This window comes from Siphateles boraxobius, unplaced genomic scaffold, assembly GCF_051911475.1.
Source record: "Siphateles boraxobius isolate OS27281-9 unplaced genomic scaffold, OSU_SipBor_1 7, whole genome shotgun sequence".
In the NCBI taxonomy this organism is placed as follows: domain Eukaryota; kingdom Metazoa; phylum Chordata; class Actinopteri; order Cypriniformes; family Leuciscidae; genus Siphateles; species Siphateles boraxobius.
In genome coordinates this window covers 30,611,937-30,625,404 of record NW_027509197.1, presented here as the reverse complement: position 1 = coordinate 30,625,404, position 13,468 = coordinate 30,611,937, and the positions used below count along the sequence as shown (strand labels likewise).

At 36.0% G+C, this 13,468-nt stretch overlaps 1 protein-coding gene across 3 annotated transcripts in view; it reads left to right on the top strand.

Moving 5' to 3' along the window:
- erbb4b (erb-b2 receptor tyrosine kinase 4b) overlaps positions 1-13,468 on the top strand; it is a 367,114-nt gene that overhangs the window by 255,615 nt on the left and 98,031 nt on the right. For all 3 annotated transcript variants that reach the window (XM_077216017.1, XM_077216016.1, XM_077216015.1), the window contains exons 4-5: positions 2,085-2,216; positions 6,024-6,089. In XM_077216017.1, the coding sequence (XP_077072132.1) occupies positions 2,085-2,216; positions 6,024-6,089 (198 nt within the window). The remainder of the gene's footprint in view (positions 1-2,084; positions 2,217-6,023; positions 6,090-13,468) is intronic.

Sequence of the window (13,468 nt, the reverse complement as noted above, 5' to 3'; positions counted from 1 at the left end):
AATATCATATCAGAATAATAAATCTAAATCTATAACCTAATGTCAAACTGTTAAGCACGTGCTTTTTGAACTACCTCCTTCTCTGGAACACGAAAGAAGATATCTTCCATAGATAAAAAAGGAAGTCATACATGTTTGGAACAGCATGAGGGTAAGTAAATTATGACAACATTTTCAGTTTTAAATGAACTGTCCCTTTAAAATAGTTGACAACTACATAAAAATCATCATAGCCTTGTTTATAAAAAAAAGTTCAAGGTAAGCACAACAGGAAATGTCATAGCCTGTGTAGAATGCTTTGAATGGTCTTTGAGAATGGTGAACCTTTGAGTAAGAAGTTAGATGAACTGGTGCAACTAGCTTTAGATTCACATGATGCTTGCATGTAAACACACATTATTATCTGCTTTAATGTTTAGTTTTATTTAATATGGTCGGTGTTTTAATGATATTATAGCAAAATTGGGGCTGACTGGGCCTATGCATGTAGTCTTCAATTGTGGACTCTCTTCTTTACTGATGTACACACCAAGGTTCAGTGAAGCTGGTGTGAAATCATCTGTAGAGAGAGAAAGACAGCTTTCCGGCCCTCCATCAACCGGTTGGACCGTCTGAGGACCCCTGCTGAGTTCTGCCATTGCATTTATTTGTTTTTCTGATTCTTGCCTCTAGGAGAGCTCAAGACATTTGTGTTCAGCCCTCCCAGCATGTCAGACGCAGAGAACACTAAAATTAATTTATCCATTGAGCGACAGGTTTCTCAATGCCCTGTAGAGATTGGGGAAATTCACAATAACACCTTCTCCAATCATCCATGGAGTACAGTTTAATCAAGCTTTTGTTAGGCTATTATCAGTTTCAGATTGCCCGTGGTTATATGAATATGTCTCATCTGTTCTATTGCCACACAGCTAATCTCCTGTTGTCGTGAAAGAGAAATCCAATGCAGTAAATAATGCAAATCTGTTATAAGCTCTCCAGTGTTTTTGTCCACGCAAGTGAGGATTACTCCAGACACGTTAAGATCATAATGTTCACTGTCGTCTGGTGTGCCCAAACAGAGACGTCTCACCCGTGAACACGTGGGGAGGGGAACAACAGATTGATTCGGTGATCCGTGTGAAACAGTATGATGCATATTAGGGCAAAGGATTGAGAAGTGTTTCCCTGCAGATGAAATATGAAATTAGAAATCTGTTAGCTCTGCTGTCCAGAATGTCAGAGCTCCAAATCCAGGATGGATCTGATTTTGATATTGTCGGGGAATGTAATCATTTCCTTCCCTCTGTTTTTGTCTGCTGGTAGTAGACATCTCTTAAAGGAGCGGAAGGAATTGGAGGGAAATACAATGAAGAGGGGGAGAAATAAAATTAAAACAGATTAGGGTTATTAATAATAGCAGCAAGAGTCGAATTTGTCTGGCCTCTTTGTTAAAAGGATAGTTAATCTCAAAATAAAATACAAATCTGTCTTTATTTATTAACCCAAATGTCATTCCAAACCTGTAGTTAGAGTACTTTCTTCTTTGGATCATAAAAGGAGACATTTTGAGAAATTATTTTACAATGAATTGGGACTGGAGCTTGCAATGTCCAAATAGGATGCAAGCGCACCATAAAAATATCATAAAATACGTCTATTTGACTCATAAGTTGTTATATATCACACAATAGCTTTGTGTGATACACAGACAGGGAAGGATTTACCTCATATTGCGACATAGACAAGAGACATTTTAAGCAACAAAAGATTTCGAATGACATTAAAGTGAGTAAATAATGACAGAATTTCATTTTTTAGTGAACTGTCCCTTTAAAGCACCAGTATTGTCTGACTGTGGATTCCAGGCTGACTAACCAGGCCAGCCAAAAACACCAGAGGGTCAAAAAGTGACATTGTGTTAAGAAATCAAATTATTTTATACATTATCTTTGTTCTTGGGAGAGCCTAACCTTGCTAGATTCCATGTGAAGTAAGATAGTAATGAGGTCACCTTCACTGGAATGATTCTCTCAGAGGTGTTCGCTGACATAAATTATTACAGACTGATTGCTGTTTTATCATTGCTGTCTGTGTTTTAACAGAAATTCTGAATGGAGGGGTGTACGTGGACCAGAACAAGTTCCTGTGTCATGCCGATACCATCCACTGGCAGGATATAGTGAAGAACGCCCGCTCTGATCACCTGGTTGTGCCGTCTAATAGCAGCAGCTCCTGTGAGTACTGACCAATTAGAGCATGAGGTGCAAAAATAAATAGTTACTAAACTACTGTTCAAAAGTTTGGGGTCAGTGTGATTTTAAAGTTTGTGAAAGAATACTTTTTTTAATGAAAGTTTTTAAAATTCTGTGATGGCAAAGCAACCGTTACTCCAGTCTTCAGTGCCACATGATCCGTCAGAAATCATTCTAATACACTCATTTGATGGAAGAAACATTTCTTAGTATTATTAATGTTGAAAACAGTTGTGCTGCACAATATTTGTGTGAGAGAACAGTATTGATTTGGAATAGAAATATTTGGTAATATTATAAATGTATTTTCTGTCAATTGCTGGATAAAATAATTAATTTATAAAAAAAAAAATCATATTGGCCCCACACTTTTGAATGGTAGTGTACCTACTGTTCTTTCTATACATCAAAGAATCCTGAAGAAAAAATATTACACACTGTGTGGAAACCATTTTAGTATTGTTTTTCCATTTCCAGTTGATGTATACTGTAGTTGTCAGGGTTATGTCTATGTCTGTGTTTTGTTTTTGTTTTCGCTGCTCCCCTTTTGCCTGTGTTCCTTGGTCATTAGCTTCCGATTAATCCGGCACCTGTTTGTGTATTTCCTCAGTTATTTGGCTACGTTCAGACCGTCTATCCAAATCTGTTTTTGGTGCGTATCTGATTGAAATCAGATCAGATTTAGCAAGTGTGAACAGCAGAAAAAAAATCCAATTTTTACAAATCTGTCTCGAGCTACATTCATATGCATTTTGAAATCCTATTCAAAAAGCATTCCTTAAAATCCTTTTCAGTCTGACTGCTTTGATCGGATTTTGTGTGGTTAATGTGACTTTCTCACACCACAGAAAAAAGTAAGCGTCAGACTTTGCTATAGGAGACATGCTGAAAGTCCCTGCAGAAACAAGGTTGTGTTGTTGCAAAGTGCCAGACGAGCAGAAAATGACAATAATGGAGACGTGTTTTGTATTGCAAATCCCTCAATATTGTTGTTGTTGTTGTTTTTGGTTTATACCTACCAATGCAACATCATTGCCATAGAAACCAATGCTGATATTCCAGACAACAAAGAGCAGCATGGGACACACAAATCGGATCTGAACAGTTGCGCTACACAACATGGACAACCAATCATTTAGATCAATTACAATTGGATACACAAATGATCAGATTTTGACTGATAGTAAGTGTGAACATAGCCTTTGCTCGGTCTTGCTTGTCTTATTTTGTAGTTGCTGATCTGATTCTCCTGCGTATTCTCCCTGTTTATTAAAAGATTTTTGATTCTATTTGGATTTGTGCCTGTTTAACTAAACCTGCATTTAAATTAGGTCTTTATTTACTCACTCTCATGTCGATCCAAACCTGTATGCTATTATTTTTCTGAACACAGAAGGAAAAAGTTTGTAGAATGTTCCCACATATTTTTTTTTATTCATACAATAAAATCAAGAAGCTGTCAAACTCCAGAAAGGATTAAAAATGTTTTTTTTTTAAATTGGTCAACTTTTACTTGGTCTATATGTGCTATTATCATATAGAAAAATACCAAAATTGTCCTTTTGTATTCCATGTCTTAAAATAAAAAAAAACATATGGTGACAAAATGAGGGTGAGATTTAATTTTGGGGTTAACTAATCTTAAAAACTCTTTTTGAAAAAAATATTATTTTACAGATTTTAATTTGGAGAGACTCACGTTATGTCCAATCAATCAATCTTCTTGATCTGTTTCTCTCCCCGCTGCCCAGATCAGGGGTTTTGAGTTTGTAAACCAGTAAATCTCTTTGTGTATTGGGGGAGGGATTGTCCTCATTGATTTTATTTCATTATTTAGTGAGGTTATTTACATTAGCTATTCAAAAAAACAACAGGGAATAAGCAATGCTCCTTTTACCAATTAAAATGCAATCCTGCCCTTCAAGCCAATGTTTATCAATTACTTATTTCCAATGTTTGTAACCTTCAGATTGGGTTACAAGCAGCAGTGTAGGCAGTAAGGAGAAGCATAGAATGATCTCGATGGTCAATGTAAACATTACAATGAACCAAAAGAGACCTTGAGCGTCTCTGTCATTATTTACTCACCCTCATTTCATTTTCAAACCTGAATGACATTCTATTTCTAGTGGAAACAGGAAGAGCTGTTTTGTTATTGTGAAATAATCTTCACTGTGACAAGGAGATTCCAAGCTCAAAAAAGCACCATAAAAGTGGCCCATACGACTCGTAAACTACATCTATACCTCACACAAAACTATCGTACATGCATTCAGAAGACTTGGATTATAATGTACAAGTTGTATAGACTACTTTTATGCCGATCTTTTGTCCTCTTTAGAGCCCTAGAGTGTGAAACGCCATCTAAGGCTACGTTCACACTGCAAGCATTAGTGCTCAATTCCGATTCATTGCTCAGATATGATTTTTTTGTATAGCTATTCACATTGTCATTTTAATTTTGGCAGATTCCAATATTAGATTCCATTGTGAAGAGTTTGGAGTCCTGAACTAATCCACATGCGCAAAAGAACGATAAAAAGACTTGCAAGCTATCATACGGAAATAAACACTGAGGACATTAAAGTAAGCGATTACGCGTTTGTTTATAGTGTGATCTGCCGTAGAAGACAGTGAATTTATGCACAGGTAATATTAAAAACAAAGACGAGGATGTGAAAAAAGAGAGCAGAGTTATGCATATCATTATGTTTTGCTTGTATATAGAGTTGTCACATCTAATACTTCTGAACCATCACTGTCCTTCACTGAATACTTTTCACAACTGTCTTGATAACTTTGTGTATGTAAAATCTTTGAAGTGTCTCCCATGAGCGCTGAATTGTGATGAATGTTGCTCTAGAGTGACGTAAATGTCACATGAATTCCGATATGACTGTTCAGCATCTGACCTGTATTAGGACCACATATGGAAGTGACACAAATCAGAATCAAAAATATCAGATTCCATGTGGTTTGTGCCATTCACACTGTCATGAAAAAAACATTTCCCAGTCACATATAAGCTGAACGTAGCCTAATTTCCATTACATGATGGTGAGTAAATAAAGACAGAATTTTCATTTAGACTGAGCTATTGGAAAGTGGGCCTTTCTCACCATATCTCACAAAAGTTTGCCGTGCACAACAGAGAAATCAAGTACTTAGGCAGGAACCGGGAGAGAGAGTGTAAAAAAAGGGTGACGTTTAAAAAGGGGAGATAGTCAAAAGTGTCTGGCCCATGTAGTTGAAGAGAGTAAGCCACTAGTGTAATTACTCTTAACTGAAGTGGAACAGGGACAGAGGACAACACTCCATCAGTCAGCCATGCTCACACTGCAATTACCCAACAGTCAATTAAGCTGGGGTGGCAGAACAGCCACTGCAGATGAGTGTAGCAAACTATACGGGCCGGGGAGGATTCGGGCACAGCTCCGGAGAATCAGGGAGAACATTGTTCTGTCAGTCAGAGATGACTCTTCCCCACTTCATCAGAATAGGGTCAGTGCGGATGGAAAGAGTTCTATCCCAAAGCGGAATGATACAAATTATGGTTACTGTGATTGAACATTAGGACAATGTTCGTCCCCGTAATGATTGTGTGATAAAAATACACACTTAAAAGTTTTAGTCAACATGAAATCAAAATTTACTAAGATCACTGATCTTTCTGGTCTTATTATGCACAGGTGCATAAGTGAATGTTATTTCAAATAAAACATGGTATTTTGTGTAATCTTTTATTTCGAACATTTCAATAACTAAAGGTTTTATCTTTCCTGGTTGCAGGTCAAAGGTGTCATAGAGCATGTAATGGACGCTGCTGGGGGCCAAAGGAGGACCAGTGCCAAAGCTGTAAGTGTCAGAAATTCCTAAGTGACTTTATAATGGTCCAAAAAAAAGAAAAAAAAGAAAGAAAAGTGAATGTGCAAAAGTTACTTTTCTCAGCCTTTGGTCACATGAGAGAGTATCACTTCCACTAGTGTTTCAATTATTCCTCACAGGATTTGAAGTAGTTTCCAGTCTAGAGCTTTAAACACCATGTTGAAATCATGTTTGACCATGTTTGAAATGATGCCACCAACCTTTTAATTATCAGAGATTTTCAGTCATCGCATGCAGGCAATGCGAGTTCAAGTCTCAGTATGGGTTCAAATCTGGCTTATGTTATTTTCCTATGACATTACCCATTGTTTCTGGTCGTCCTCATACTATTTACATGTATATAGAAACCCAAAAAAAGAAAAAAAGAAAATCAGTATCATTAGATCAGTATCTTTTAATTTTATTACAAATTTTATTATTTTATTATATAATTTTATTATAGTTTTATTCATATTTTGTATTAGCTTTTATTTTTATAATTTTAGTTTTCAGGTTAATTTTAGTTTATTTTTTTGTAATTTTGTTATGTACTTTTGTCATTTTATTACTTTTTTATTGCAATTTAGGTTTTATTTATTTTTATTTCCATTTTAGATTCAGCTACTGTTTTAGGTTTTATTTATTTCCAGTTAATCATTTTAGTGCTTCAACTTAAACTTATGTTTTATTGTCAAAGCAACATTTCTAATTTGCATTTAGTTAACAATTTTCAACTAATATTTGTATGTTATTTTATTTCAATGTTTTTTTATTTCGTTATTTTATGTAGCTCTCAAAAAAAAATTTGGTTACAACCATTTTATAAAAGCATCTAGTCACTCAACGCCAGGTGTTAGTGATTTATGAAGAGTTTAGGCAAAAAACTTGAACAAACAGCCTTGGCTTATTGCTTTTATTTTCTAATGTGATAATACATTGCATAGCATAAGCATACTGTAACTTATCAACCAGGATGAATAAAAATCTCTCTGAAGTAACTTTTACTCATGAATATAATATCTAGACTGTGCAGAGACAGCCGCAGAGAGAGGTGAAGTGTCGTTCCACTATGTGAGAGTTTTCCAGCTTTCTCCACAGGCCCGATAGGACACCTCCAGCATGCCGTGGCTCACCGCTGCCCTCCCAATGGAGGATAATTGAAGAGATAGACGGGAAGCCTGACTCTCCCTCTCCTCTCACATGTAGCTGCACTTAAAACTGCCAGGATTAATTACTTTAGGTCCCTCAAAAATCTTGCACGTAGACAGATACTCCGTCTCTCTCTCTTGCTGGCTTCCTCTCAACAGGATTGATCACAACACCCTGTAACTCTGATTTCCCACGACGTGCTCTTATAATGCAGTCAAATGCTAAGTCAGACGGCTCAAAAACATGTCATTTCCCCTGCCTCGAAAAGCTTGCTAATGCAGCAGTAAGGGTCTTTTTTCTTTCCTTTCTTTTTTTTTAGGACAAAAACACTCAACTTGTATTTTAGTTTTTTCTGCTGAAAAAAATAATCCATTTTTGAAATTTTCATATTAGAGAAAAACCTCTTATGGCATTACAGGCATTACTCTTGTGTCATTAGCATGAGCTAGAGGAGATGGAAAGTTATTAGGCAGACCCACACGGATAATTCAGAAACTTCCACAGAATTTGAATGCCTCTCTCATTTACAGTTTGAAACATCCTGTAGTCTCCATTCATTTTTCATTCAATTTAGTGGATATTTATAATAAATAATATATATATATATTTGTATCTGATGGTTGTTGATCCTTTGCTAGTGATTGGCAAGGAAAACTTAAATTAAAGCAGCAGAAATTTTACCTAAACATAGGTGTCTAGTTCTTTTATTTGACCATAATTGCCACACAATTCTACAGATTTCCACCTAAAAAAAAGAGCAGAAAGTCTGTTGACTCTGTCTGGAACTGCTAATGGTATTTCAGCACATCTTTGAGACCATGCATCTGTATTCACGACAGTATCATCACACAGATGAGCAGAGCAGAGCAATTTCACTTTACGGAATGGCAGGAGAACTATCATGTACCTGAAATTTGTACTACCCTGGTGATATCACCATTTATTCATGTAACGGACAATCATTTTTATAGACTTAAAATGGTTTGGTGGGTCAAGTAGGAGAATATGAGCCTTTTTGCTTCTCAAATATACTCTAATTAATCATAATGTCCTCCCTGCTTCCTCTTTCCTCTCTCTTCTGCAAATGTACCTGTCATTTCACTCTGTCCCTCCATCTGGGTACCAACACACTCTCATTCTTCTCACTCAGTTTTATTTTCATTCCATCTTCAAGACCTCTGAGAGGAAATCTGTTATTTAAATGGAGAAACCATTTATTTGAACAGGCGCTTCTGTCTCTCTGTGACTGTTCTAGCAAGCATACTAACGAAAATGCAACCTCATATGTAGTAACCAATTTGGAACAGCAACTCATACAAATAGCAAAGTGAACAAAAGGCTGGAATCTCACTTGAATTCACTGTTGTTGTTAATGTAAATATGTTCAGCATACACAAATATTGGATAGAATACTCAATTTTTAATTACATAACATTATATAATCAATACTCATCAACAACATGTTATTTATTGAAAGAATTGTACACTGCCGTTCAAAGGTTTGGGGTCAGTATTTTATTTTATTTTTTAATTCATACACCAAGGATGAAATCAAACAAAATGGATTTTTACATTGTTACAACAGATTTATAATTCTCAAATAAATGCTATTATTTTGAACGCAAACGTTTAGAAGCCCAACTGTTTTCAACATTGAGTTAATAATAATAACTATTTCTTGATCACCAAATCAGCATATTAAAATGATTTCTTAAGGATCCCTTTAAAGACTGGAGAAATGACTACTAAAAGTTCAGCTTTGCCATCACAGGCAATTTTTTTTTTTTTAAATAAATTAAATAGAAAATAAATGCAGCCTTGATGACACACGGGACTTCTTTAAAAAACATTTTAATGGCAGTGTTTACAGTGTACTGTACATTTATAATCAATATCTTGGATGGATTCTTTCATTGAGCTCATCAGATTTATTATATCATTATGGAATTACCTTCTCCATGAAAGATGTTGTGATGTTTCTTTAGATTTTGGGACTATAATCATGCTGCTTACCTTTTTTGGGGGGACAGCAGCAGTTCACCAAAACAAATTAAATTTCTGGCATTATTTGCTCATCCTCATCTCATTCCAAACTCATCTGGGGCCTCATTTATAAAACTGTGCGTAGGCTCTTACTAAAAGTGTACGTGCGGCAGAAAGCTAAAAATGGCGTACGCAAAAAAATATTCAGACTTATAAAACCATGCGTACGCCAGAACCTGCGCAGAATTCACTTTATAAATCCCAGTTAGCGGAAGATTGTGCGCACATGCATCTCCTCCCCGAAACAACCATATATGGAGCTTACAGCGCCTAGTTTTACTATGCAGATCCTCATCTGCATATCATTTGCATATGATTATTCATACACGTGATAACATGTTTAACGGTACAAGACATCAGGAAAATATGAAATGCGGCTGTGCTGTCACATTCACCATCGGTGTCGCCAAACTGCTCCATCTCCAAAACGTTTGTACGCATGGGTCAGAGTTTGCGTGCAGGTGGGCAAATTTTCCCGTCAAGTTTGTTTTTATAAATCACAACTTATGCCTCGGAAGTAGCGTACGCATCTTTCAGGGCCTGTTTTGTGCGTACGCAACGGTTACAAATGAGGCCCCTGAACTGTTCTTGTATGGAAAAATCTGTATAACGATGCTCCAAAAAGGGCTGCACCATAGCACACGTAACAGCATATGGATTTGGAACAACAATAACAGAATTTTCATTTTTGGTTGAACTAAAAATGTTGCAGACATAAGCAGCTCACTAGGTTTTAGAACATAGCATGCTCTCTCTCTCTCTCTCTCTCTCTCTCTCTCTCTCTCTCTCTCTCTCTTTCTCTCTAGTATATTCTGATCTAATTTAGATAGCCATAAGCAAACCTTTGCTTCTGCAAACTGCCTCCACAAAGACACTACATGTCACCGCACTGCACCAGATAAGTCCCGTCTGTTCTCTCGTCTCGTCATCCTCACCTTCCTTCTCTCATCACAGCGGTTAAATCCGCAGCTCGCCTCGCCACCAGCCGCCTAGCTTGAGTAGTCTTAATTGTCGGAACGATAAGGACGAAGTAATTGGAGAACTGCGCAACTGTGAAATGGATTTGAGTTCCATCTCACACTAATGAAGCTATTTTCTAAGTTGAGAGCATTAAACATTCTTGTTGGATTTTCGCTGTAGCTTCCCTGTCATTTCTGCATACTTAAATCTGTATTTCTCCTCAACCCAGTGGATACTGAGTAAATATTTTAATCTAGTGTATTCAAATAATGATTTTTTTGACGCATAATTAGATTTGGGATCAATTTGTGCATTGCTAAATGGGGAATACATCTAAACAAGAGCGGCGCTTCTTGACCTAAAATGTGTCTGCGCCGTAAAACACGGCAGTTGAGCCGCTAATGAAATTCTCAGAGACTAAATATTCTGTGCTTTATAGTCTTCTGTGTACTTTATCAGATTGATGCTGTATAATAGCCAGAGCTGGGTGTATTTTAAAAAGCTTGTTTTATGGCAAATGAATCAACATATCATCGGGTTTCTGAGTGGGCCTTTGTTCACTAAAATGTTTTTTGTTTTGTAAAATTGCCCATTTGGTGTCTATGCGGTTATGGCTTACACTGCCATAATGGAATTGTAAAAGTGGTATTTCAGAGAAAGGACAATTCACATCAATTGAATCTATTCATATAATAACTTTTATACATATGCCTCTCAAAGTGTATTGATTATGTACCTTTTCATATATAAAATCCTTGGATACATTGTGCAGGTCTTATAGCAATGCTGCAATGACTAGAGACACTTGTGAATGTAAATAGGTAGATGACCATTTCTATCAACATTTTAGTTTAAAAGTTATATACATTTTCAAGGGAATTTGTGTATAGGTGCTGAGATAATCATCATTCCCAATGCCCTATCAGATTTTTTACAGTTCTCTTAAGGGTTCATATCAAACATTTTTCTATTATTATTATTTCCCCTGGTGCCAAGATATTAAGTTTTTTTGTTTCTTTTTGTTTTTCCCCCTTAAAAAATGGTGTACAAAAGGCAATTTTCCTCTCTCTGACCTTAGAAATAAATACTTTTTTATTGGTTCACTCATATGGGAAGCATGTATGCTTGTTGTTGAGTTTAATATAGTGTTAACTGCCTTATTCTTTAAAAACAACTTTTTGGTGGCATCACATTGTGACATAAAACAATTCACATGTATTTGTGTGGCCTAATTAATTAAGCTTAGACAGAAATGATCAGCCTTGTATGGAAGCTTGTTTCTATGGAAGCATATGGGTAGCAATATTCAATTTGAAATGTAATATGCAAAATGATAATGCAATATGTAAAATGACAATGCAATATGTAAAATGGCAGTGCATTTCTGTATTTAAATTTACATTTTCCAATACATTTGTGCAATGTTTGGTGCAAAATGAAAATGATAATTCAATTATATAATTTACATTTGCCATTTCATACACTAGTTTTAATATGTAAATTGAATACATATTTTAATGCTTTATAAGTTGCAAAATTAAAATGTATTAAAGAAATTATTAGATCTGTTTAAAATGTTCAAGCAAAAACTGTAGCAAAATTATCATTTAAATGTTATTTTTCTTGATTGCGTTTACACTCACAGTTAAGACACTTGCGGTTGCATTTTCATTAAATGTCCCGCAATGAATGTAGCAAAATTCAATGTGCAAATTGAAAATGCATTCCGAGCCGATCCCGCCCCGCCCCGTAACGTCCCGTCCCATCTCGCCCCGTCCCGATCTTGTCAATCACTGCGTGAAGTTGGCCCCGCCCCCACCCAATGCAAAACGTTGGCAAAATAGGTTCAATCGTTTTTATTTCGTTTGTGCTGTTACTTTGCTTTTTGTTTGTGCTGCTTTGGTTTTTTTAGATATTAAAATAATATGTATAGGTAATTCTGAGGTCACCCAATTTTTTCAATTTTTCGGTTTTTAAAATATTAGACACTGAATTATAGACGATGATGTCACCAGCCCCGAACCTGCTCCACAATTCCCCCAAAAAAGGCCAGTCTTCGAATTTGACCCGTCAGATTCCGTGACCTTATATATTTAGTTACAGTATATCTGATCAATATGATTTATAAAATAGAAAGGGGAGATGGTTAAAGATCAAATGAGTCACTTTATTGAACATTACATTCAGATATGGTGAAATAAACAGCGGTCAAATTTTTCGGTATGAATTTGACCCGTCAGATTCCATGACCCTATACTGTAAGGCAAGGCAAGGCAAAGAAAGTTTATTTATATAGCACATTTCATACACAGTGGTAATTCAAAGTTCTTTACATAGAAGAAATTAAAATAATCAAAAGAAATCAGAATAATTAAAACAGTTTTGAATAAAAGATAAAATAAAATACAGTACAAACAGTTGGTCGTACAGTGGCACATTACTCATTCAGTAAATGCACAGCTAAACAGATGTGTTTTGAGCCTGGATTTGAATGTGACTACTGTAGGAGCACATCTGATCTCTTCTGGAAGCTGGTTCCAGCTGCGGCTGGCATAGTAGTTAAAGCAGACTCACCATGCTTAGAGTGAACCCTTGGTATTTCTAGCCGATGTGATCCTAATGATCTGAGTGATCTGTTGGGTTTATATTCAGTGACCATATCTGTGATGTGTTGAGGTCCTAGGCCATTGAATGATTTATATACCAGTAATAATACTTTAAAATCAATACCATATGTAAATGGCAGCCAGTGTAAAGACCCGAGGACTGGTGTGATGTGTTCATATTTCTGGTTCTGCTCAGAATACTGACAGCAGCGTTCTGTATGAGCTGCAACTGTCTTATGGTCTTTTTGTGAAGGCCAGTGAGGAGTCCATTACAATAATCCACCCTACTGGTGATGAAAGCATGCACAAGTTTCTCTAAGTCTTGACTGGAAACAAAGCATCTAATTCTTGCAATATTTTTCAGGTGATAGTATGCTGATTTAGTTATTGCTTTGACATGACTACTGAAACTAAGGTCTGACTCTAGAGATACACCCAGATTCCTGACTTGATTTACTGTAGCTATATATTTATCAATATCTAATCAATATGCTTAATAAAATATAAATGGGAGATGGTCATGTATCACATGAGTCACTTTATTGAACATTACAGTCAGTTATGAAGAAATAAAGAGAGGTCACATTTTTCTGTAGCTCTGAATTTGACCCG